Raw genomic sequence first — 24,112 nt, 5'->3', positions numbered from 1 at the left:
GTCTTTTCACCCATGTGTATGATGTTTCTACTGCAAGCACCTCAGGGTACCCAAGAAGATACCTAGGTGACTATGGAAGCCGGTGGCTGAGGGGCCGTTAGGCAGTGGTTTCTCAAGGAGCAGAGTTTGGAGTGGTTGGCCTAAGGGCCAGGTGGACTCAGGTCTCCGTGCCCTTAAGGTATGGTGCCTTGGAGAATTTCTTCTCCCAATGTATGATTTTTCTCACCAGCAGAAGTTGGAGATCGGAGGATCATCCAGGTCCTACGGTTGAGTGGGCGTGGTATGATCTGGTAGGAATCTTGGAGTCTAACTGTACAGAGCTTTCCTGCCTTGGCCGCTCAGCTTGCCTGGTAGACCTACAACATCCTTCACAATGCAGCTATTGTGACCGAGGTTGATGTGTTTTGGAAGCCCCCAAGTTCCGCGATGGTAGCTTTGCTGGCAGTATAGGACTAGAAGAGTTTACAAGATGGTTCTTCTGTGTGGATCCGAGACGCCAAGATGTTTCCAATCCTGCTATGTTCCAGGGTAACGTTGTTGGATGGAAGGACCCAGTGACCAGAACAGGGTCAAAACCTTCAGTAGGGGAATTTGCTGAATCCGGGGTCCGAACACTCCAGCTCTAACAGAGAAGAGGTCCTTGGGAGCCCGCAGCAGGTCAAGAGAACTTTTGCTCTCAGAAAATGTTTCATGAAACAGTCCATGCTCCTTCCAGTTCTCTCTCGCTTTGTTTTCAGATCGGTAGAGTTGGGGATCCCAAACATCAAGGCAAGAAATTGGAGCAAATGTGCTGTTGCACCTCTCTCTGTGGTTTAGTGTCCATGTTTCATCAACTACCCATGATGTTGTATGCTCCCCCTCAGTGATCCAGTTGAAAGCGGTCTAGAGCCTAAAACAAGTCACGTGTCTCTGAGCAGAGTTTCAGAAATCACCTGGTTCTGCTACATTTGTTTCATTAGCGCTTGTACGATCTCCTGTTTAATAGTAGATTCACTGAGATTCTTTTCTATTAAAAGCTGACATATTTCGTTTTTCATGATCATGAGAAGCTTGAAATGATGTGCAGTACTGTATTGTAACTGCATTTATGTAGCACCTACTACCCCTAATGAGACTTTGAAGCACTTTCCACCGGGCAGCCCTCTGCTGTGTAACCCAACGATAGAGGTTAATTCATGGTGGGTTATTGGGATTAGCCTCGTGCTCTCAGGGAGGCCATTCCCTGCATCAGTTCCTGCGTCTTTGTGGTGGTTTACGTTGGTGGGAGTTCGGTGTGATCTAGTGAGGAGTATGAGAATTCATGCAGGTGGTTGGTGGGGTTAGTGGATGAGCTAGAGAAGATCAAGCATTGCCAGGGTGCACGGTATCACTTTCAAAGAGGAGCAGGTTGGGATCTTTGAGATGAGATGCAGGTCCTAACACAAGGTCTTTGAGAAGTTGTCAGAGCCCCATTTTTACATGTCCCCTTCAGAGCTCCTGGAGCTGCACTTGAGACAAATCATGCAGAGATTTGTTTGGACTCCTCAAGCTTCAGTTCTAAAAGTGTTTGAAGCAACTCACCCGAGTCTCGTGCATTGACTGCCCAAGTCTCAGGGCTTCAGCAAGACCCCTTGTTCTTCGTTGAGAAAGGGATGAGGGGGTGTTCCAAAGACAAGGTGGGCTTCTAGCATATACTGCAGGGGCCACATTGCCTCAGCACTGTTTGTGGCTCACCCACAGCCACTGATGAAAGCATATTGGCCAAGTGGCTCCCGGTCACCTGTGACCCCTTTCGACCTGTCCTACTTTTCATCGAACAGTGCTTTTCCGGCTGGGATTTAACTGATAAACCCACAATGATCACTACTGTTGGTAAAATCCCGGGCCTTGCGGAAGGCGGGGCACAGAGTGTTCGTGGGCTTGGTCACTTCGGAAGCCATCAAGCCCTAGTTGTGATAGGAGCGTGCAGGCTGTCGCCATCGACATTAAGCCGGGCCAGTCACTTCTGCTGTGCAAACAGGTAGATTCCCGCTGTGGTTTTAGGAATTAAAGACCTTAGTGTTCTGGGATGTGGAAGATTCAATGAAAGGAGACCAGCCCCAGTGTTGACTCACCCCCTCTATTGAGGGGCCGGCAGGTGTCGGCGGGTGGCTGGCATGTGTGCACATTGTGGTACTCAGTAACCTGTCCTGGTGCCAAGAGCCTGTAATACAGTATGTCAACTCAGACAGGTGCTGAGGGTAGGGCTGGCCTCGCTGGAATGTTTTCTCTGCTCTCTCCCGCTTCTGAAAACATGTTATTAGCAGAAGACTTGAATTTACTGTTGTTCTCTGAAATCCCCCGCCTGGAGACTGCCTATTCAAACATGACATTATTAATGAACCCAAAGAAGGCCGGGATGCTGGAATGGAAAGTGATGCCGGGCCTAGAGTTTGAGTGTGTTCAGGTAACATGATGCTGTGGAGTCCTGTTTGCCCTGAGTAACTAAGCCGCTCCTCTACGTAGCTTCCAACACAGCCCTCTACCAGTGAGGAGCCCACAATACCACCTGGTGCATGCCAGCTCTGCATTTGGGTAGGGAAATCATGTTCCTGCATCTGTGCATTGACCGAGCGGTCGTCCAGTTGTCTCCCAAGCTGATGCTGGAGTGATGCACTGTAGGTGAGCTGCACTGGCCCTTGTACGTAAAATGCGCTTAGGGGGTCCCTGCTCCTACTGGTAAACATTGTCGTTAGGATGCTGTGCGACCTGACTACATCATTGGCGGTTGGCGTTATTCTGAGTGGATGCCATGCTGCTGACCATCAGGGCACAGCATGCTCCGCTCTCCACTGTGGGCTTTGTGGCAGCCATGCTACCAAGGGCGCGGGCCGTTGCTTCACAGTAGCATCATAGATCGCTGTGGTCAGCCTGTACGCAGCCCCCTGTGGGTACGTATAGATTGGGAGTATTCGTGTAAGCGGGTCAGTGTTGTGGAAGATGCATTTTATTGTCCACTAATATGCTTTCGAAATTCCAATCCTTCCATTCTAAAAAGGCGAGTGTCTCCCTCGTTGCTGCTGCATGCACTCTAGGCTGGATTACTGCAAGTCTGTAGTCGGTGACTTGGCTACCTGCTGAAAATCCTGCATCAGAGCATGAAGGTCAGGACTGTCAGTGGCCTTCAGGGCTTAACCAGGTTTAACCTCGACAGAAGTCCCTCACTTGCTAGCCATTGCGCAAATAATCCAGTTCTAAGCACTCTTTGGCCCACAGTTTATTCTGTGGCTAAGAAAAATCATACCTTGTGACCCTTCTTTAGCAGTATTCAACTGGATGGCTATCCTCTCAACTCATTCACTCCAACTTTGTATTTCAGTATTAAGAGAGCTCACCACGGGCCACTGTTTAATCTGCCTGGCACCCAAGCTCTGGAACCGTGGATCTCTTGAAATCAGGCCCGTCCCACACTGTGACATTGGCCCATTGCAGGTTATTATGGGGATATTGCCCAGCATGTGGGATGATAGGAAGTTGAAAAGTAAAAATCTCACAGGGTGGATGGTCTACAGAAGAGTGAGTGGGAGAAAGAAGGGAAAAGAAGCACACAAGGGAGAGAGCATCATGGAGTGCAGGAGTGGGTGTTTGCAGGGGTGACAATCGCACGAGGGAGAGGGCAACATGATGTGAAGAGGTGGGTGTTTGCCATGGTGAGAAGCACATGAGGGAGAGAGCAATAGTGAGAATAGGGGTTTGTGTCTGCCAGGGTGAGAAGCACACGAGGGAGAGAGCAACCTGGAGAGCAGGGATGGGTGTTTGCCAGGGTGCTAAGCACACGAGGGAGAGAGCAACATGGAGAGCAGGGATGGGTGTTTGCCAGAGTGAGATGCATATGAGAGAGAGAGCTGGAAAATAAACACTCCTATACAGTGCTAACCAAACTGAAAAAATTAGTCCCCTAAAAACAGAGGAAGGATACAAGTCAGCCGGTCAAAAGGATGGTAAAGAGGATATTCATCAGAGGCGGGACAAACACAAGAGGTAGGCATGTATCGAATAAAAAGCAAGCAGTTGGAGGTGACAAAGCCAACCGGTAGTACCTTATCTTAGTAAAGAACACTGATATTTACATAAACTGAGGCACCTGTGATACCAGAGACATGAAGATGAAACAGAGGTAGGTGGCCATGCCACACCGTCATTTGATTGCAAATCACTTTTCGGAGTCTTAAACAGCTGCATGTAAAAACCATCCCTCAAGGAGGATAGTAACCTAGGGGGAATGACTATAGACCGCGGCACGACATTGAGCCCTAGCTGCGGGAGGGCCTCCATAGGAGATTTCCACCCCAGAGACACCTCTGAAAGGCTTCCCTCTGTTGCATCTATGGTTGCTCTGGAGGAATGGAAGTACGGGTGTGGAGAACTTGCCTAGTGGGATCACACTCCCTCCCCCGTGCCCAAGCTGATGGGCACAGAGTGGTCTCCCACCTTGTGTTGGCAGCTGCCCTGCTTGGAGTTGGCCTCCATCTTGTGTCCACCCTTTGAGCTCCAGTTGTAACTACAAATCCTTAGTGGCGTTTAGTGCCCACATGCCTGGTGACCCCCTCTGTATGCTCCTCGTGAGCCCAGTCTGGACACTGCCTGACTCCGGTCCTGGCGCCCTTAGAAAGCCAGGACAGCGGAAGGACGTTCACCTGTGGGAGCAGCTGAGACAACTCTGTTTTGAAATGGAAGTTTTCTCTGGTTAACTTGTGGGCTGCTTGTGCACACTTAGGTATTATATTTGGCGACATTTCCTGGTGCCGCAGGCCACTGCCAAGCTTTGTGTTTAATCCCTGCCCCGCAGGCACACATTCTCCGTGCACAATGCTCCATTCACAGCACTTTAGCAGAGTTTCAAACTCCACACTGCATCGCCGCTGCAGCTTCTCTGTTCAAACTTTAAGATAAATCCTCCCAGCCGTGTCACGTTTGAGTGTTTGTGCACACACAGTGTGTTTTACTAATGTGCATTGTGAAGGTGCCTCTCGTGCGTGCCATCCTCTAAGCAGTACGCAGGTGTGGAACCCCAAATGTGCCCAGATATCGCTTGCTAATCCTCTTAGTGCCAGCCGGCTGCCACCACCGCTTGTGCCAGTGTGCTCGTACCAGCAGCCGCCGTGGCCAAGCCTTTACCACAAGTTTGTACTCGGGCTTCAGTCCCCTGCGTTCACGAAGCCCTCCTTCGGGGCTCACAGCATGGGTGACCTGTTCTCTTCCCAGCAGTCCACATTGCATATAACGCTTACACCGGTGCCCACTTTCTGTGGTTTCGCGTCAAGATGCCGGTCCTATCGTTTTCACAGTAGAGCATTCAGGCATGCTGAGTTATGCACCAGAAGGCCTTCCCCGGGCACCCACCCACTTTGGAATGCCTTCTGTGGGCAGGAGAGTCTGAAAGATAGGACCTGGAAAAGTGACACATGTGCCCGCACCTCTTGTGGCACTGGAGCCCTCGCCTTCTGTGGCAAGGGAGGGCCCTCTCCGTCTGTGGCACAGGAGGACCCTCTCCGTCTGTGGCACAGGAGAACCCTCGCCCCCTCCTCCCCACTTCCCATCGGAGCTGCAGGGGCCTGTGTTACACCCCTCGTGTGCAGGACTCCTTGATTATGTATGCACTTTTACATAGCGCAGACATTAACCAAAAGTGTTAGAGAGCTTTACAGTAGAAATGGATCCTTGCATAAGATGCCGATTTACAAGTTTGATCACTACAAATTCAAACAAGCATTTGCAATGCAACGGGTTTCGCGTTTGCTTGAGTTAGTTATCAGCATTGTAAATTCCTAACTGGACTTTTCTTGCCACTTAAATTGTTAAATGAAAAGTAAAACATTAGTTGACATAAGCGAGACGATTCAAAGCCCCACGGTCGCCATGAGCATGAGCGAGAAGGAGAGACAGAAAAATAAGTTTGTTCGCAGTCAAACATATTGACAATCGTGTAATTATCCATGTAACAGGGGCAGTCTGCAAGGTGGTAAGAAAACTGCCTCAAGGAGGGACAAACGGAAAGCCTTTACCAATGATGATAAAGGATTTTTGAAAGGCACACCCATGAACAAGTGATAATGATGGGCGTGCAGTGGGTGTGGTTAGAATCCCACAATACTTACAATAGGTCAAAGCACTTACACACTCAACCTAAAAATATTTTATCTGAAGACGTGGATACAAGAGCATTGGGGAATAGTATGGTACGTATCAGTCTTATCAAGTTGGCCCATCAGGATCTTGAGATCTCCCGCGTACGGGATGGAGTCCGCTGAAAGGGAGGTCCTGGGGCAGATGTCCGCACACAGCTCAGTGGGAGACTAACCCAGAGAGGTCTAGGCTGGGGAGGAGCAGTATCTGTGAAGCGGGGGCCTTTCAGCTCTGATCGGAAGGTACCCTTTGAAGTGATGGGGCATTGGTAGGTCCATATTCTGGCCGCGCGTCCTGAGAAGGTCTGAGCCACAAGTCTTTGTCGGTTCCCGCAGAAGCGCTTCAGCGATGGCCTAGTGCAGTGGTTCCCAACCTGTGGGCCGGGGACACCTGGCGGTCTGCGGAGCCTCATCGTGGGGGGTCCCCGACTGCTTACAAAAGTAACTATTATTAACAGATTAATAAAGTGCATATAAATAAAGTGGCTAAATGTACAATTGAACATTTTAAAACGTACTGTAACTGTGAAGGAATTTGAAAGTGGAGGCTGCACATTAAATCCGTGTCCTCAGATAGATTTGTGGGAGCAGCGCGGGTGCATCAAACGGAATATACTATGGGCGATGTGTGGCGTCGTTTGAGTTTAAAAAAGCTCCAAACTCCCTATTAAAATGTTTTTTGTTTTTTATTTGCAAATTAAGATGTGTTATCATCTGTGAGTGTGTTTGATGGATGCTTGTTTCTGGTTTTGTGTGGGTGTTGTTTTACTGTTCAAATCATCGACAATGTTTAGACGGGGATCCCCGGGTTCCAGTAATGGCCCGGTGGGGGCTCCCCGGATTCCAATAATGATTCATTGGGGGGTCCCCTGGCTTCAGTAATGATAAAGTGGGGTTCCACTGTAGACAAAAGGAACCGGGGGGTCTAGTGCCTTGTGTTCATGTAACACTTGTGAACTCTCGATTGGATCTGCTGTTATTGTGAGGACGTGGGGTTCTGGGACTGGGGTTCTTACTGTGCAGAGCCCCAGAGCTTCATTGAAAGTACTGACTGTAGCGCCAAGGTGCGAGTGTCCCCGAACCACAAGCAGGCGCTACACGGATCCGAGGTTGGAGCACAGCTGTCTAACTCCCGGGTTTTCCCTCCGTCTCCCCAGTACTCCACGGAGCTGAAGAAGCTGTATTGCCAGATCGCCAAGACCTGCCCCATCCAGATCAAGGTGATGACCCCCCCTCCGCAGGGGGCCGTGATCCGCGCCATGCCAGTCTACAAGAAGGCCGAGCACGTCACCGAGGTGGTCAAGCGCTGCCCCAACCACGAGCTCAGCCGAGAGTTCAACGAAGGTATGGGCAGGGCGGGCTCTGGGGCCCAAGGGGATGCCCCTTGGCAGCTGCGGTGCCGACACCCCCACACACTAAGTTTGAAAGGGGAACCCATGCTGATCCTGGTGGCATGACTACAGCAGGGCGGCCAGTCCGGGTGGGGGCGTCTGCTTGGAGTCCACTCAGGGCGGGGGGCAACTCAGGCTGCAGCCAGTGTCATGTGCGGGGGGGGTGATGGCCAGATCACCTAAGGCTGGGGTTATGCATTGTGGCCTTGACCAGCTTGGGAAAATCAAATTAAAAATGTATCTGTGACTCTGAGTAGCTCCTGGCGATTTAGTCATCACCTGTGTGCATTATGGGATTTAAAGTTTACTTTTAATTATTGTCATCACCAGCATGCATTATGGGATTTGCAAGTTTCATTATAACACTGTCATGACCAGCACGCATTATGGGATTTCACGTTTAATTTTAACCTGTATAAGTGGGATCTCCAACATGCGAGCTTGTTTTTAACTAAACGCTTACGGAGCCTCGAGTCGTCTTTAAGACTCCCAGCCCGTGTCCTTTTGTGCTAGGCGCAGTGTAGACGTGTGTCCCTGAAAACCTGCACAGTTTAGTCTTAAAATTCACTGCTAAGTTTATAAGTTCTCCTTGGAGAACCAGGTATTTTTCATCAGTGGTTTTGTGTGTAGGGGGCACGCCCGGCGGCTTGCAGGATCCCCAGGGATGCGTTCGGTCACTGGCCTTTGGCTCACTGAGGGCCTTTCCTTGTGCGAGCCCCCGGGTGGATCATGACGCACGGCCCCTCTGGGGTCGGAGCCTGAGGTCACTGTCTGCCTGCTGCTGGGACTGTCTCGGGTGGGCCATGTGTCCCTTCGTGTTTATTTAGGGCTGGCTTCTGTCTCCTCCTCCAGGGCAGATTGCTCCCCCGAGCCACCTCATCCGCGTGGAAGGCAACAGCCATGCGCAGTACGTGGAGGACCCCATCACCGGAAGGCAGAGCGTGCTGGTGCCCTATGAACCCCCACAGGTGAGCCCTAGTCTGCAAACAGCTCAAGCATGTACCATCAGGTGTGCGCACATAAGCTGCGTAAAGTTAGGACATTGATGGGACGGAGCAGGGACCACGTGCCTGTGTGTGTGTGTCTGTGAATGACTCCCTTCTGGAGTGAACACTGAGGGGGCAGAAGCCGAGATTTAACCAGCAGGAGGGCAGTGGCACCCTGTAGGTAAGTAATGGGGCTTCGCCTGGAAGGGTCGCCCTCGTCCCGCAGCCACGGCTGCACCACACGGTGCTGCAGCGGTTTGCGCCAGGGCCACAGGAGAGGGGGCGGTGTTTGAGGGTGCATTGCTTGGGGAGTCAGAAGATGAGTGAGATATTTAAATTAAAAAAAAAAAATTGTTGTTGGCCAAGTTCAGCAGAAACTGGTACGTAAAGACCAGTTGTGTTAGGGTGACCAGATGTTCGGAACAAAAAGGGACAGCCATTGACATAGGACTAAATGTTGACACTGCACTGACCAGTGGCAACATATCGCCAGATTTCTATATCAGTGGCTTTTCATGAATATATATTGGACTTCCTTGGCCATTGTGTGGTGTGTTCCATATGGCTGACCTGAGATAGATAGATATATCTCCTGCAGTGTATGTTTTGTGCACATGGAACTTACTGGAGCACAATTCAGATTGTACTGTACCTGCGGTACACGTGATCACATGTAGATACCGTATGTTTTTCCTTGCATGCATGAAATATACCTTACCGTGTCTGGTTCTTTCTCTGTAAACCCACTTAATTAAAAAAAAACAGTGTTCCATCATAAGTCTACAGAGAAAACAATCTTTTCTTTCTTCCCCATGTGCAGGTTGGCACGGAGTTTACTACGATACTGTACAATTTTATGTGCAACAGCAGCTGTGTGGGTGGCATGAACCGCCGGCCTATCCTCATCATCGTCACCCTGGAAACACGAGAGTAAGTGTCTGACGAGGGGGCTGCTGGTTTCTGTAAGTCATGTCAGGCAAAAGACATAGCTGCCCTCTCACTGGTTACCGGCACAACTAGCGCACTGTGAGAGACTCGGTTATTGGTTGAGGCGAGTGACTTCCCACCAGAAATAGTAATGACATCCTTGTCGGATGAACCTTTAAAGGCACAGACTAGACCTGTACCCAAGACCCTGATAGCCGTGGCACAGAGCAGTCGGGCTTAACTTAGAAAATATGTAAAATATTTATGCACTAATAAACAACAATAAAGACAAAATGTAAAACTAAATTACTAAAATGAATTGGTAAAATAGTGTGTAATTTATAAAATGACACCAGATTGACAGAAGTGCAATAAGAGGAACAGGAGTTATGAACTTTTAAATATTTAAGTAACAATGGTGCCAAGAAGCACAAGGTGCCAATAATAGTCAGTGGTTGTGGCAGAACAGGACCTGGACACAATCTGACACTGACTGTGAGAGAGAATAGCCAGATACACAAGGTTTGTCCTGGTCAAAGATTTTACCTTCTGACTTTAGTCCTTTATGTCACAATCCTTCAAAGGAGTATGCATCTAAAGCCCCGTGACCTCGGCGGAGGAGCTTACAGGCACGGCAGGAGGAGCCAGGGTCCAGTCCTGACCAGCTGTCAGTGACTGGAAAAGGGCCTCTTGGAGCTTGTTGGACCCTTGTAGCCCAAACATAAAGCAACCTTATGACCCTTGGATTCCATTTCTTTGTCTTGGGAACTAGCGGGAGTGCAGGTGGAGTCTTCAAGCCTCTTCTCTCGTCAGCAGGTTCAGTCCTCTTGTGTTCTTCCACAGGTCTAGAAGTGACCTTGTGAGGTTCTGGGGATGACATTATTTGCACGGTGCCAGCCTGTGGATGTGGAGCAATCCGTTGTCTACCTCCTAAACTAGTTCTGGTCAGTCCCCCCTCATCCTCTGGGTTTGGGTCCAGCCTGGCTAGTGAAGCAGAGGCCAGGGATAGGCCTGGCGGCAGGTTCTTCTGTGTGTGTCAGGGCTGGCCCAGCAGACAAGTCTTGCACTTTGAGCACATATCTGAGCAGAGTGAGTGACGTGAGAGGAAGAGACTGCATAGGCACTCTCCCCAAAGCTCTGCTGCCCAGTAGAGACTGAGCCAGCGAGTCCCTTTGGGTAGAGGTCTTATGGGAACCATTAAGAGTCGAGGAGTAGGCATTAGTACGTTGTTCAGTAGTACGAAGTGGCCGTAGCACAAGCATGTGTCAATACAGTGCTGTGTACTGAGAAATGGCAGCAACTCAAAGAACGTCACTGTAATGCATATTGTGAGAAACGGCAATAACACGAAGCTCATGTCTCTGTGTGGCTCGTGTGTTATATCTCGCTAACACAAAGTACAGAACATGTCTCAGTACTGGACAGTCAGACACACAAAAGCTGAAAGGAGGAGGCTTGTAATGTCTCACCACTGACAAGTGTTCTGGGTAGCATTATAGCCCATTGTTCTTTTGCCCACCAGGCCACCTCAGACTAGACCTAGCAATATGCAAATCAGGCTTCACCCTGCTCCACCAGGAACAGTCTAGGCTGAACTGCCAAGCCAGGTACTCAGAACCAGAACATAAGTAACTCATTACTGGTTTTGCTCTTATTCGGAGACTTCATTCAGGTGTAGCTTGATTCCAGTGTCAGTGAGCATGGGACCACATCTGGGCATACTCTTGGCCACTTAGTGTATCATTTCAAACATGCAACAGGTGATGGGAGGATGCTTGCAGTAAGTCTTACACTAGCAGTCGCTCTAGGGAGCATTTTAGGCCATCAGTTTGGGCTGGACTGTTCCTATTGGAGCATGGTCAAGACTGAGTGCCAGTGGTTAGACTAATTGCACACGTCCTCCCTTCAACTTTTGTGCGTTTTCAAGTATTGGACATTGTCAGAAACCCACACACACATAGTGGCTCAGTAGTGAGAGGACACTTGAGACCTAGCCTCGAGTGATGCATTTCAGTAATGGCACACTTTGTACCGAAATTGTAACTCACGTATGTGCAAAGGGTTTGTCAGGGTTCATTCAGTGTCGATAAATATATTAGTGCATTTTATCAGCTCCACCTTTAGTTTGTATTTTAATTTTTTTGCTTATTTAAATTTTTTTGCTTAAACAAATTAATTTGCATGCCTTGTGCTCACCAGTTTGTTTTATTCTCTTCCCTCCCCACCCACAGTGGTCAGGTTTTGGGGCGCAGGTGCTTTGAAGCCCGAATATGTGCCTGTCCAGGGCGCGATCGGAAAGCAGACGAGGACAGTATCCGAAAGCAGCAAGTGACCGACAACCCAAAGAACGGCGACGGTACGACCACAGCAGAGCAAAAGCGCTCACTCTGCCTCTGCGTGCCACCTGCAGCTACCATGTCCTCTCTCGGTGTTCCAGGCGCAACTACCATGTCTTCTCTCGGCGTGCCAGACGCAGCTACCATGTCCTCTATAGGCTTGCCAGGCGTCGCTACCATGTCCTCTCTCAGCGTGCCAAACGCAGCGCCCATGTCCTCTCTTGGTGTGCCAGACACAGCTACCCCGTCCTCTCTCGGCGTGCCAGGGGCAGCTACCATGTCCTCTCTTGGCGTGCCAGACGCAGATACCATGTCCTCTCTCGGCGTGCCAGGCGCAGCTACCATGTCCTCTCTCGGCGTGCCAGGCGCAGCTACCATGTCCTCTCTCGGCGTGCCAGACGCAGCTACCATGTCCTCTATAAGCGTGCCAGGCATCGCTACCATGTCCTCTCTCGGCGTGCCAGGCGCAGCTACCATCTCCTCTCTCGGCGTGCCAGGCGCAGCTACCATGTCCTCTCTCGGCGTGCCAGGCGCAGCTACCATGTCCTCTCTCGGCGTGCCAGATGCAGCACCCATGTCCTCTCTTGGTGTGCCAGATGCAGCTACCCCGTCGCCTCTCGGCGTGCCAGGCGCAGCTACCATGTTCTCTCACAGCATGCAAGATACAGGTCCCACGTCCTCTCTCGGCATGGTAGGCGCACCTACCTCATCCTCTCACAGCATGCAAGATACTGGTCCCACGTCCTCTATTGGCATGCTGGGCGCACCTACCTCATCCTCTCACAGCATGCAAGATACTGGTCCCACGTCCTCTATTGGCATGCTGGGCGCACCTACTGCATCCTCTCACAATACAGGTCCCACGTCCTCTCTCTGCATGCCAGGCTCTGCTACCCCAGATATTCCATCCCCTACTCCAAGGATGCCACACAGGGTTGTGCTGAGCAGAACTGAGCAGAACTCACAAAGCTATTCTTGTGAGCTCCGATAGTCCATAGCAGTGGTTCCCAACCTGTGGGGGGGGCTCCAGTAATTATAGTGTGGTGGTCAACAGAAGTCAAACGGTTGGGAACCACTGGCCTCGAGTTACGGACTGTGCTTGCTTCAGGTCTGCACATGCGTGTTGGGATTAGGAGGTGGTTACCTTTGGTGTGTAGACCTTCAGTTGCACACGGTGCCTAGTCTCTGTGAGGTTGTGTACCAGTTGACCCATGAGAGTCTGTGAAGGCTTCAGTATAGTAGGTTCCAGTGGGCATGTGCTACTTTTCAGGACCAGCTTGTAACGTGTTGTTCCTACTGAGTATTTCATGGTGAGTTTTAACTGCACCTGTCCACATTGGATTTAAAAAAGGTGGTAACACAACATGAAGGTTAAGTTATTTAGGAAACTAGAACAGTTAAAACAATTTACGATAAAAGCAAAGCGTTTAGGACGGTTGTTGATGATGGAAGTTCTTTCTGTTCCAGGTGGCTTTCGACAGAGCACGCACGGCGTACAGATGACGTCGATCAAAAAGCGGCGGACGCCGGATGATGAGGTCTTGTACTTACCGGTGAGTAGTCCCTTCTCGCTGCCTTGTTGGTGCTCTACTGGGTCGACAGTACCATGAGGGCCTAGGAGAGGCTAGAGCCGGTAGATCTATAGTAAGTGTTGACCCCAAGCAGGATGTGTGGGATTCCGATCCAGCGTCAAGACTCTTTCATATGGGAGGCCTGTGGTTGGACAGTCGGCAGTAATCCTGAAGTAACAGCTGATGCTCATCTCAAGCAGTCGAGAGTACCATAACAGGCCTAGGACAAAGGGTAGTACGCCTGAAGTAGGATCTGACACTAAGCAGGCCCTTTGGGAACCCAGAATACTGTCACTGGCTCAGATGGAAGGCAAAAAACGGGCAGTAGACCCAAAGCAAGAGCTGACGCGAAGCAAGAACTGCCCCAAACTTAGTTTTGTGTTTTTAACCATGATTAAGCTTTTGTTCCCCACAGATTGTCCCTCCCCCCCCCCCCCCCCCCCCTCTCATGCCCCTGCTGACCGAGGAAGGTAGTGGAGTGTAATGGTCTGGTCCCTGCAGCAGCTCCAGTCCAAGGATCCATCTCTCCAGCATACACCATTTAGCTCTGGGCGGGTTCAGCTGTAATTCAGCCAGTTCTAGACAGAAAAAATACAGGTTATATGAGGAACATGAACCATGGCGTGTGGTAGATCCCACCCACATGTGCCACACCTGAGACATCACTGGTCATGGTTCCAGGGATTGACACTGGTGTTCTAGCTCTATACTGAAACGGGCCAAGAAAACACGTGAACGTCCTTTAACGCCTTGGCTTCTGAGACGTGGTGCGATGGAGCCCATTGGAAACTGTGACTGATACTTATGGGCGAGTGTGTTTGTGAGCAGGGCAGAGGGTGGCAAAGTGCGTAAAAACATCTTAAAGGCATCTTATCTACTTGATTCAAAGTCAACAGCCTCATGGACACAGTCTTGGGGGTCTGTTGGAAGCCCACCTGTTTTTGTGTTTTAAGACAGTTGATGGCAAAGTCTACGTCAAGACTGTCATCGTGCGCAGCAGGGGACGTACGCTGTACATCTTTAGTGCAGTGTCTATTTTATGGCAACTTTGGCTCTAACCCTAAAATTCTGCATTTGATTCTTGGAATTATTGGTGCATGAGCGAAATCCTTTTGTCTTGATTGTGCAGGTCAAGAGCCGCGAGATCTATGAAGTACTGTTGAAGATCAAGGAGTCCTTGGAGCTGATGCAGTACCTCCCGCAACATACGATCGACACGTACCGACAACAGCAGCAGCACTTACTTCAGAAGCAGTAAGCGTACTTCTCAAACTTCGTGAGAGCGTTTGGGCAAGAGTCACAGATAGAGGCCAGCTGTTTCTACTGCTCCCTACTCTGGTGGGCTCCCCCTTGGACAAATTTAGACAGAATAGGTTGCCCCCACTTAGAGGTCTGCAAATTGACTGGGTTTTAAAGTGAAGAAGGTTTACCACTGTGATGGGCCCAGATGGTGCGCTACATGTAGTGGAATTTCATTCCCTGCATTAAACCATCAGCAGAAGTTCAGAGAAGGTTGCATATTGTTTCCAGACAAGTTCAAATTTAGGAGGAGACTTGATCATAGAAGCCCACTGTTCTATAATCTGCATGGTGCCATTACTTAAGTATTGACCTAACGAAAAATTGACTTATTAATAAGGAGTGTAAATGGCATCCTCTTGAAGAATAGTTAGCTTGAGGTCCTCGAGGGAAAAACCTTTCGGTCAACGTGAGCTGTTCATCAAGGTTGGTAATGGGAGCTCAGTTCAACTCTTGAGAGCTCTGTAATGAACCTCAGGCTGATCAGGATCTCCACAGAGAATCCTAGCCTAGGAGTGGTCGCCGAATCATCACCGCCTGGGTTAGGCCTATGCCTGCACCACAAATACAAGTTTGTGTTCTGTGATCGTCTCTTGTTTGGAGTATGCCAGTGAAAGGGGGGCAGCCGTTGTGCTGATGCATGTGTCCAAAATCTTAAGAGCTCTCCTTGACTTGGCAGAGACAGAAGTCTCCAGAGTGCCCTGGCTGGGCCCCGGAACACAGGCCGCAGCGACACCTTCTCCATCCAGCAGTGGCAGAAGAGAGCGCAGAGCAACAACTCCTACATGGAGCACACACTCAAGCAGTCGCCCATCGAGCAGGACGTGCGAGCAGAAAACTACCTTAATGAGCGGTAGGTCATGTGTACTGGTGGGTGTGAAACATGCTACTGCAACAGGGGGCAACAGGAACAAACGGTGGCCTCGAGTGGCTTTGTAAAGATGAATTCAGTTCCTTACTCATCCACACTCGACAACTAATGAAAATCACACTCATAGCTTGCCAAGGTCCCCTCAGCCTAGTTTCGTTGCAAAGGGCACCCTTGCTGAGGTTTTGCAGTCTATATCCAGTTCCTTAGGAGGGTGTTTATTGGAGTCCAAGGATTACATTTTTTTTTAAAATCAGGGTCTTGTTCTGTTTTTTTGGACAACCTCTGCTCTTCCACCGCCTGACATGGCGGCAAGGATGGGCCCTAATTCTTAGTGGATCAGTATGCGTTCCTGGCTCGGTTGGAGCAGTTTGAGGAAAAAATCCAATATTCACATTTGTCTCTGAGAAGGCAGTCCTTTTAGATACTTTCAGGTATTCAAACAGTTATTGATAGCACCTTTAAGTAGAAGTGCTGCTATAAAGTTGCTTAGGACACAGTAACTCTGTTTTGATATTTGTTGCTGTCTTTATTTGAATTAATAGATTGTTCTGCATTCACAGTAGGATTCCACATTGGCTGCCCATGTTACTTGTTTGTTTGATTCACTCATCCACATATCACAATTTACTTGCCATTAAACATTAAATGTGTGTTAGCAAGGAGACACACTACCCGACAATATTGATGAGTCTGGAAATCGCCCTGCAAGCAGAAGCATTTGATTTACTGTTGGGCTTGGGTTAGAGGCTGTTAAATGCCAGGAAGTTGTCCCTTACACACGAGTTGTCAGTCGCACCATGGCCTCTTTCTTGTGAGCCAGACCCCCTTGGTGCATGTGTTGGTTTATAGTGCATCCTGACTCTTACTCCTGTGCATATTCACGTCCTTGCTGGTGAGCGCGAGTTACAGTGCATTTTTCATCGGGTAGTTTAATGTTTCTTTCCCTGTATGTTGAAGATTGGTTTGTTAATGTCACTAGGGTAGAGAAGTGTGGGTTAAACATGTAACTTTGTTTCTGAATGTCTTAGCACAGGCAGTTGAGACTAGGGCTTTTTGTTAATTTGGCTGTCACAGACGACAGCTGGCCAGGCAAGGGGTTGGTTGGAATCCATACTTAGGTGTTGTCTTTGGGTGGTCCCCTAAAATGCAGCAACCATGGCTTGTTGCTTTATACGAAACTTCCCTCGGCTAACAAGGTAGAGGGGGTGTCCTTGACAAGGTGTCCTCACTGACGATCATGCCTTCTGGAGTGGAGACTCCCACCTCTTGGCACAGCACATGTGCATTCACACACTTATGTTTGACATTATGTTAACCAGGTTGTTCTGTTCCCAGAAGGTGGGAGGTGAAAAGGGCAGTTGTAATAAAATGATTTCCCTCAGGTTTGTCCCAGCGCTTGTATGCGGTGAGGAGGTTCTGCTCAGCAATGGAGGCGCATTGCTCTCTGAAACTGCAGCCCTTGGCCCTACATGAGTATGTGTGAGTTTGTGATGGGTGGAACACTACTTTGCACACTATAAGCAGCTCTCTAACTGGATCCAATGTTGAAGCTACTTTTCACCAAAAAAGCAGAATCTGCCCCTCAGTGCTAAAGAGAGGAGACTGACTGAGCCGCAGCCAACACCCTGACTGTCCAGTCCTGTTTACTTTAGCCAGTGTACAAGCTTCCTTCTAACATACTTACTGTGTCCAACTGCTTTGGCTTTGTGGTAGTATTATATACATTTTGAGTAAGGCCTTTAAGGTCCTTTTCTCTTCTTGGTTAACTTGTGCAGTGCTTAGTGGATGCTGACACTTCTAGGGCTTGCAGACAGGTGTGAGATTTAATATTGACAAGTGCTTTAGACAGTTGGGTGTACATACAAGAGTCCGGAGAGCGGTGAACTTTTAGTGTTCAGCTTTAAGTATTGGGAAGTCTATTCTTATTCAAGAAATATACTGCTCCTTGGCAAACATAAATTGGTGTTGGCAGAGCACAGAGGGCACTACGAAAGTTTGTTAAATTCATTTTGTATGAAAGTCAGACTGCTATCGACAGTAGACCAATCGTGCTTCATCAAGAGAGCTAATGCAGAGCTTTCCAGATAGCGGAGACATTGTACCCTTTTTTATTTGAAAAAATATCCAGAAAGTACATAGTGTTAAACGTTGCAAATTCCTTCTTCTTATCCTGCCACCTTTTGAGAAGATACCCCCTCCACCCAGCCAAACCAGAATGTGATTCATCTTATGCTGTTGATAGAGGGATTGAGCTGCTGAAAAGGGGATAGAGTTGTTATTCTACAGCAGTAGTTTTTAGTACAAGTGTTCTTCGCTTCTCTGTTCCTCTGTTTACTGTCTGCTGATATGCATGCCTGCTTTTCTGTACTTTTGCAGACATTTTCATGATCACAGCTTTAGCAGTTCGCATTTCACCTGGCATTAAAGCAGCTATACCTCCACCTTTCACTGTCGCTAAGCTTCTGTTCAGCTTAGAAACCTTCCTACTAGGGTACAAGATGGCCGCAGGGATGCCTTTTAATTTTTTGATTTAATGTAATCCTAGTTTGGTTCTTGTTAATATCAGAGTCACCCTATGAATGCTTCGCCGTACCACGTTTGATAACTCCAGAGCGTTCTCTGTTCCCCTCACCCAGCATACTGCCTGTGCTTCGAGGTGCCTGCACGTGTTTTGAACGGTGCCTGTTACCATGGAATTAAAGGCATGTGTAGCATTGAAAAGATACATATTATTTACTAGTTGCACCAGCAAGCAGGTATTTCCTGCTAATGACTAATAGTCCTAAAAGTATGGGGCTTGTTGAATGTATATATTATTGCCAATATAGAAACACTGCACGTCTCCTTGCTAATGCTACAGACCGCTTTTGTTGACCCCGCTGTCCTCTCAGGACATTGGGGATTAGCAGGTTCCCTAGCATGTTGTGCTTCATGCTTAGCCTTCTTTGGCCATGCTAACCTCTTGTGCTCATTCTAGCACATGCTGTGATCATGAGTGTCCGTGTGGTTCGATACCCCATGCCTTCAACTGCTCTTCTCTCTCTTTGGTTCCTCTCTGCAGTCTCCTTACATCCTGCTTCAGGAATGAACTCACGGACCCAAGGAGAGACCTTCTGAGGCAGAACGATGCCTTTTTAAAACATTCCTCATACCTAAAACCGCTCAGCCTGCCCATAAGCAAGTCTTCTCTTGTAAGCGAGGGATTGTCAGGTCCTATCCACCCACAGGACTTTTTGACTCTTTGTCAGACGATGGACACTGTGCAGTAGTTGGTCGGATCAATAGGTCCCTGCGTTGATTCTTGGCACCCACGTCACTTGCGCCGCTGGTTCACGGACTAATGACGTCCTTCCTCGCCAGCTCTCCGAGGGACTCGCACAGCAGCAACATGCTTAGAGAATGCCCAGTAGCTAAAGAAATCGTTCTGAAGGGACTCAATGATTGAGAGAGTACATTGTGTGGACATTTCGATGTAGCATAGCTTTGTGAACTCTCACAACAACCATAAAGGCGTTCAGAAGAAGCTTTTTTGGCATTGTCTGTATGTCCCTTTCTGTCATCCTGCTGGCCGAGGAACCTTGTGTTGGAACACTTGAGCAGGTCTCAGTCTTTGTTTTTTTGTGAAATGTTTTAATTGTTCTGCTTTAAAGAAAGCCATTGCCTGTTACTGATTTCTTATTTTTCTACAGTTGGTTCACTCGGGCCTTTTAAATACATTCTATCTATTTAAGTAGAACAAATGTAGCTGGCTTAAAGCTAGGATCCTGCTGGACAGATTTCTATAAGCACTTGGGTGAACATGTATTAATAATTTTTTTTTACATCATTTTGACCTTCCAGGAATTGAGTTTTGCTCCTTAGATAGCAGTTAGAACGAAACATAACAGATTTTTTTTTCCATACTTGGCTCCTTAAATTGTAGTTGTTTGATATTAACAAAAACATTTGTTCTAAGATAGTGTAGTTAGTGTATATTTGGCATTTTATTTACACTTACAAACATTGCTTTGAGAAACCCTTTTTTGGCCCTTTCCTTATTTTCTTCTGCTTCCTTGCTAAACAGATCATTTGTATGATGTAAAAATCATGATTAAAATAATATAAACTGTCACTTGTGTGCTATACTCTGCAGAAATTGACAATAATTTAATTATTCCTTTCCTACATGGATGTGTGTTGTTAATTGCCAATAAATGTTTTTATTTGTATTGTGTCGTCTTGTATGCATTCTTCTTTCCTTGATGTCCTTGTTACTTGATAGTTTTGAAAATTGTACATGATCGTGTAGTATATAATTGGCAGTATACAAGATTTTACAAGACTGTTCGGAGACCAAAACACAAGGTGCTTATGAGATGTGTTACCGCTCCCTCAAGATGATTGGCTAAAATGGAAGCAGTGGGATTGAAATTGATACAGTGTTGGCCACTCAGAATGCACCTTTCGAAAGATTGTTCCCATGGTCCCAGCTCCGGTGTCCAGGGGAAGCTATGATCGCGTGCAGCTGCCAGTGGCAGTCATTCCAACCACGTCCTGTCCAATAATTCTTATTACAAACTTGTCAGGTCTGATCCTGTTTCTGTGGAGATTCTGGACATTAGTCTATTCGAGAACATAGCCAAAACTCTCAAACAAATCAATTCTCGTTGGTTTGTAAAACTGCTTCTCTCTTAAGCATTGTAATACTTCTGTTTTTTTTTTTTTTGTTTAATAGTCAGGCATTATCCTTTTTTTAGGGGGGCAGGGCAGTGCTTGATTTGTAAATCAGTCGGTGTCAGTGCCCGAAGCTCTGCCCGGAATCAGCAGTCAGTGGTATTAAGTGTCCGTGCTCAGAATACAAAAGCTGCTTATTCAGCACCTTTTTAATCCACTACGAGACACTCCCTGTTCCTCCATCTCCCTCTTGCAGGTTCCTCCTTTCTTCCTTTGTGACAGTGTTTTGTCTTTCTCTTCATCCTTCTTTCCCCTTTGTGAGTTTTTCCCTCTCTTGCTCTCTGTATCTGTCCGAGGACATCGCTTTAAATCAGCCGGTATTGGCAGGTACTGAGTAGCGGCACTCTGTTTTGAGAGGAAGAGTTCCTGCACTTCTCAAGAGAGGTGTAATACTTTTATTTGGAGAGTACCTACATGTCTCATAAATAAGCAGTGAAAGGGGCAGACCCAAAGTCCACTCTGTGTGTATTGTAAGCAAAACTAGTTTTTTTTCCTAACATAGCTGCACTCCTGCCACACACTTATCGCCAGACAAAGCCCCGCTGGCCTACGAGTGGGTTAGATTTTTCTATCTGACTTTACTTTTTATTTTGATTGAGCAAAATGGGTTCTATTTACGAATTAAACACCCATTCTATACAGCAAGACCACAGTATGGAAAAAGCTCATAATGTACAGGGCGTGGGCGTTTGTTTAGGGCCTGGGTGTTTGTGTTTCTTCGGTTACTTGTACCTGATCTTTAGAAGTCTCTGCCAGAGGCGTTCCCTAAAGGGAGAAGCCAAAGAGAGGGAAAGGGAGAAGTCTCTGGAGAAGGACTTCAGAAGGTCAGGGGGAAGCTAGGTCTGCATGTTCTTTGCAAAATATTCTTCAGTTGCAACCGACGTGGTTGCCACCCGAAGTCACACACGTCTATTTGTATGTGTAAGTGTTAGGTGTTGGTGCCACTAGGCTTTAAAGCATGAGTCTCCATGTACTATACATAGCTGCATATGAATCTGCGTGTCCTCTAAAGACTAAGTGTGATGGTGGCCCACCCAGCACATGACGAGCAAGCCTAGGCTGGAGTCGGGATTGCGCGACGTTGAGGTCTCAGAGGCACTCACCACTGGGTGCTGGGTGCTGTGGGCTTTGTTGGAGTTGCATGTCCAAATTGAGACTTTGATGTTGTGGCCTAAGATTGCATCTTTTGCACATCTTCAGGGCCAACAAGGGTTTGTGTTTTTGAGTGATGGGTGCCATAGGATAAATGGAGAAGGGTTTACATGGCTTCAAGGGGAGCCTCATTTACATAATGGAAGTACTGTGTGGTAGGCGCATTTGAAATATCTTCCACGTGACCTAGGTGGTGGGGCAACCTCCACAGTCTGGATGATTTGGAGGGTAAGTTTTATGTCATGGATGATTTTGAAGGCATGAAGAGTTGCACAGTCTAGATAATTCTCTACTCTTCTTTGTAGTAGTCCTACGATCTGGGCGATTTGGGGTAGACCTTTTCACATCCTGGGTGGTATTGCGTATGTTTTACATATGTTTTGTTGGGAGAGTTTTACCATCTGGGTCAATTTTATTAGGTTGAGAGGTGGAGGCCACCTTCTAAACTCCCACAGTATGGGCCAGTTGTTGACTTTTTCGTATTCTGGGTGGTATTGGGTAAATTCTACACGTGATATTTTAGGAAACTTCTACAGACTGGATGAACCTTGTTCGGTTGGAGAAGTAGAGAGCGCCCTACAGACTGGGATGATTTGGGGTAGATTTTTTTTTACATTGTAGGGTGGTATTGGGTAGGTTCTGCTCATGGTTTTTGGGAGTGTTCCACTGTCTGTGTGAATTCAATTGGGGTGAAGGGCATCTTGTACAGTTTTAGGTGATTTTTCGTATACACCTTTTCACATTCTGTGTGGTGTGGTGTAAGTTCGATTCTCACGTTTTTTGGGGGAAGTTTGACACTTTGGATGAATTTTACTAGGGTGGAGGGCGTCCTCTTGCCCTCTACGGTGTTGGTGATTTGGTGAGAGGATGGTAATGAATGACCGTTCCATCCCTGGGGTTGTTGGAATGAGCTGTTGATCTAGGGTCACTGCGGAAAGAATCTGCTTCTTTTATTTTTATTTTTTTATTTTTTTTTAATAGAATCGGTTTAATAGTGAGAATTAACTGGAAACCAGGAAAGATAAACCTACTGTTCAAAATGTTACATATAAGTGAAGAAATTATCAATAAAATAAATTGTTTTTAAGAGCTTCATTTGTAGGTAAAAACTCACATTTAACAAATTAGAAATGAAAAAAAATAATGGACGTGATGTTACATTTATAGAGTATTTTAAGGGCGGCTTCTATTGTAGAAAGACTGGGTATAAATGTGCATTTCATGATATTTGGTATTCTGGTGGTTGTGTGTGTGTGGACCTTGGACAGAGGAGTAATACACAGATTGCAGTTTTGGCATTCCCTTTTTAGGTCGAGCATGCAAGTGCTCAGACGTGTTGTAATCTATCTGGGCTTTTCACCACGCCCACCACAATCTCTTGTTCATAGGGTTGCCTTTCAAAAATCTTTTGTTATCATTGGTAAATGCTTTACGTTTGCCCCTCCTTCAGGTAGTTTTGTTACCGCCTTGGACACCGACTCTGTTACATGGATAAGTGCACCTTTAGCGATATGTTTGACAGCGAGTGAACTTCTTTTTCTTTTTGTGTCTCTCCTTCGTGCTCACGCTTATGGCGGCCATGGTGCTTTTAATTGGCTTGCTTATGTCAACTGTTTTACTTTTCATTTTCAAATTATGTGGCAAGGAAAGTCCAGTTAGGAATTTACAATGCTAATAGCTCTAACTCGAACAAACGCGAGACCCATTGCATTGCAAATGCTTGTTATCCCTTGCAAATCGGGATGGCAAACACCACGTTAAATTGAATTTCCACCCAAGTTATAATCCAGTTTCCGGTAGAAACAGGCGTTGGCGCCCGGCAGAGTGGTAATCGGCCCTTGGATTGAGGCATTTGTTGAATTGCCGCTGTATGACGTGGCAGCGGCGTTCCTTACAATGGTCTTTAAGCCGGATAATGTCATTAAAAAGAACACATAACAATAGCTGTGGGGTGATGGTGCAGGGCCTTCTTGTGTGTGTGGCTGGCACTGTTTTCTGTTGACTGGCACACATCTGTACATTGATGTGCTGGAGTGACATGCATGAGTAACATCTGTACTGTACGTGCTGAACGAAGGCAGAGAGAGCCACGCCCAGCGGCGGCGCCACAGCCTCGGTTGTGAGTTTTGGCAGATTTCAAAATAATGCGCATCTCGAGGGCAGAACCTGAGAGCAGTAACTTAATCTGTGGGCTGTGCTGTCATTCCTGGGCAGGCTTCTGCCCCCCCCTGCGAAGGCGGGGCCCCCAGGGTGCAGCTCTGGCCCCCGTCCAAAATCCCAAAGAAATGGCACCCGAGAGGAGATGGCGGCGCTCCGGCTGCCTCTCTTCCAAGGGGAGTAGCTTGGTCAGTGAGACTTGGGGTGTCAGAGCCTCATACTTTCCAACACTTAACCTGGCATGAGGGGCATTTAAGGTTCCAGTGGAAAGGAGTAGCTATTGTTAGGGAGCACTTAAAACACAGTATCTTGTAAAATAGCCATGCATTAAGCCCTTCGAAACAGACGTGTGAATGAGTGTGTGTGTGAATGACTATTGAAAAAGTGCCAAGTGAAATCCAACAGATACCTTACCTTAACTTACTGATAGCTGATGTACCCAGCTATTTGTTAAGTTATATAATATAGGTGTGTGACATCCCCTGAAGCTTCACCCCTGCTCTCATCTTCTCGGTCATCCCACGGCATTGCTCAGTCTCTCCCGGTACAAACTGACTCTCTTCCCA

General features: G+C 47.7%; 1 protein-coding gene across 4 annotated transcripts in view; it reads left to right on the top strand.

Moving 5' to 3' along the window:
* Window positions 1-24,112, top strand: part of TP63 (tumor protein p63) — a 266,840-nt gene that overhangs the window by 229,155 nt on the left and 13,573 nt on the right. For 3 of the 4 annotated variants that reach the window (XM_069212791.1, XM_069212792.1, XM_069212793.1), the window contains 7 exons: window positions 7,301-7,487; window positions 8,387-8,502; window positions 9,341-9,450; window positions 11,679-11,803; window positions 13,251-13,336; window positions 14,484-14,608; window positions 15,333-15,506. In XM_069212791.1, coding sequence (XP_069068892.1) covers window positions 7,301-7,487; window positions 8,387-8,502; window positions 9,341-9,450; window positions 11,679-11,803; window positions 13,251-13,336; window positions 14,484-14,608; window positions 15,333-15,506 — 923 coding nt within the window. Of the gene's footprint in view, window positions 1-7,300; window positions 7,488-8,386; window positions 8,503-9,340; window positions 9,451-11,678; window positions 11,804-13,250; window positions 13,337-14,483; window positions 14,609-15,332; window positions 15,507-18,585; window positions 19,733-24,112 lie in introns of those variants that run through there. The other variant, XM_069212795.1, reaches the window with a different exon arrangement.

The sequence above is a fragment of the Pleurodeles waltl genome, chromosome 11 (assembly GCF_031143425.1).
Source record: "Pleurodeles waltl isolate 20211129_DDA chromosome 11, aPleWal1.hap1.20221129, whole genome shotgun sequence".
Lineage (NCBI taxonomy): Eukaryota > Metazoa > Chordata > Amphibia > Caudata > Salamandridae > Pleurodeles > Pleurodeles waltl.
Note: the sequence above shows the minus strand (reverse complement) of the source record. Positions and strands in the feature narration are given on the sequence as shown.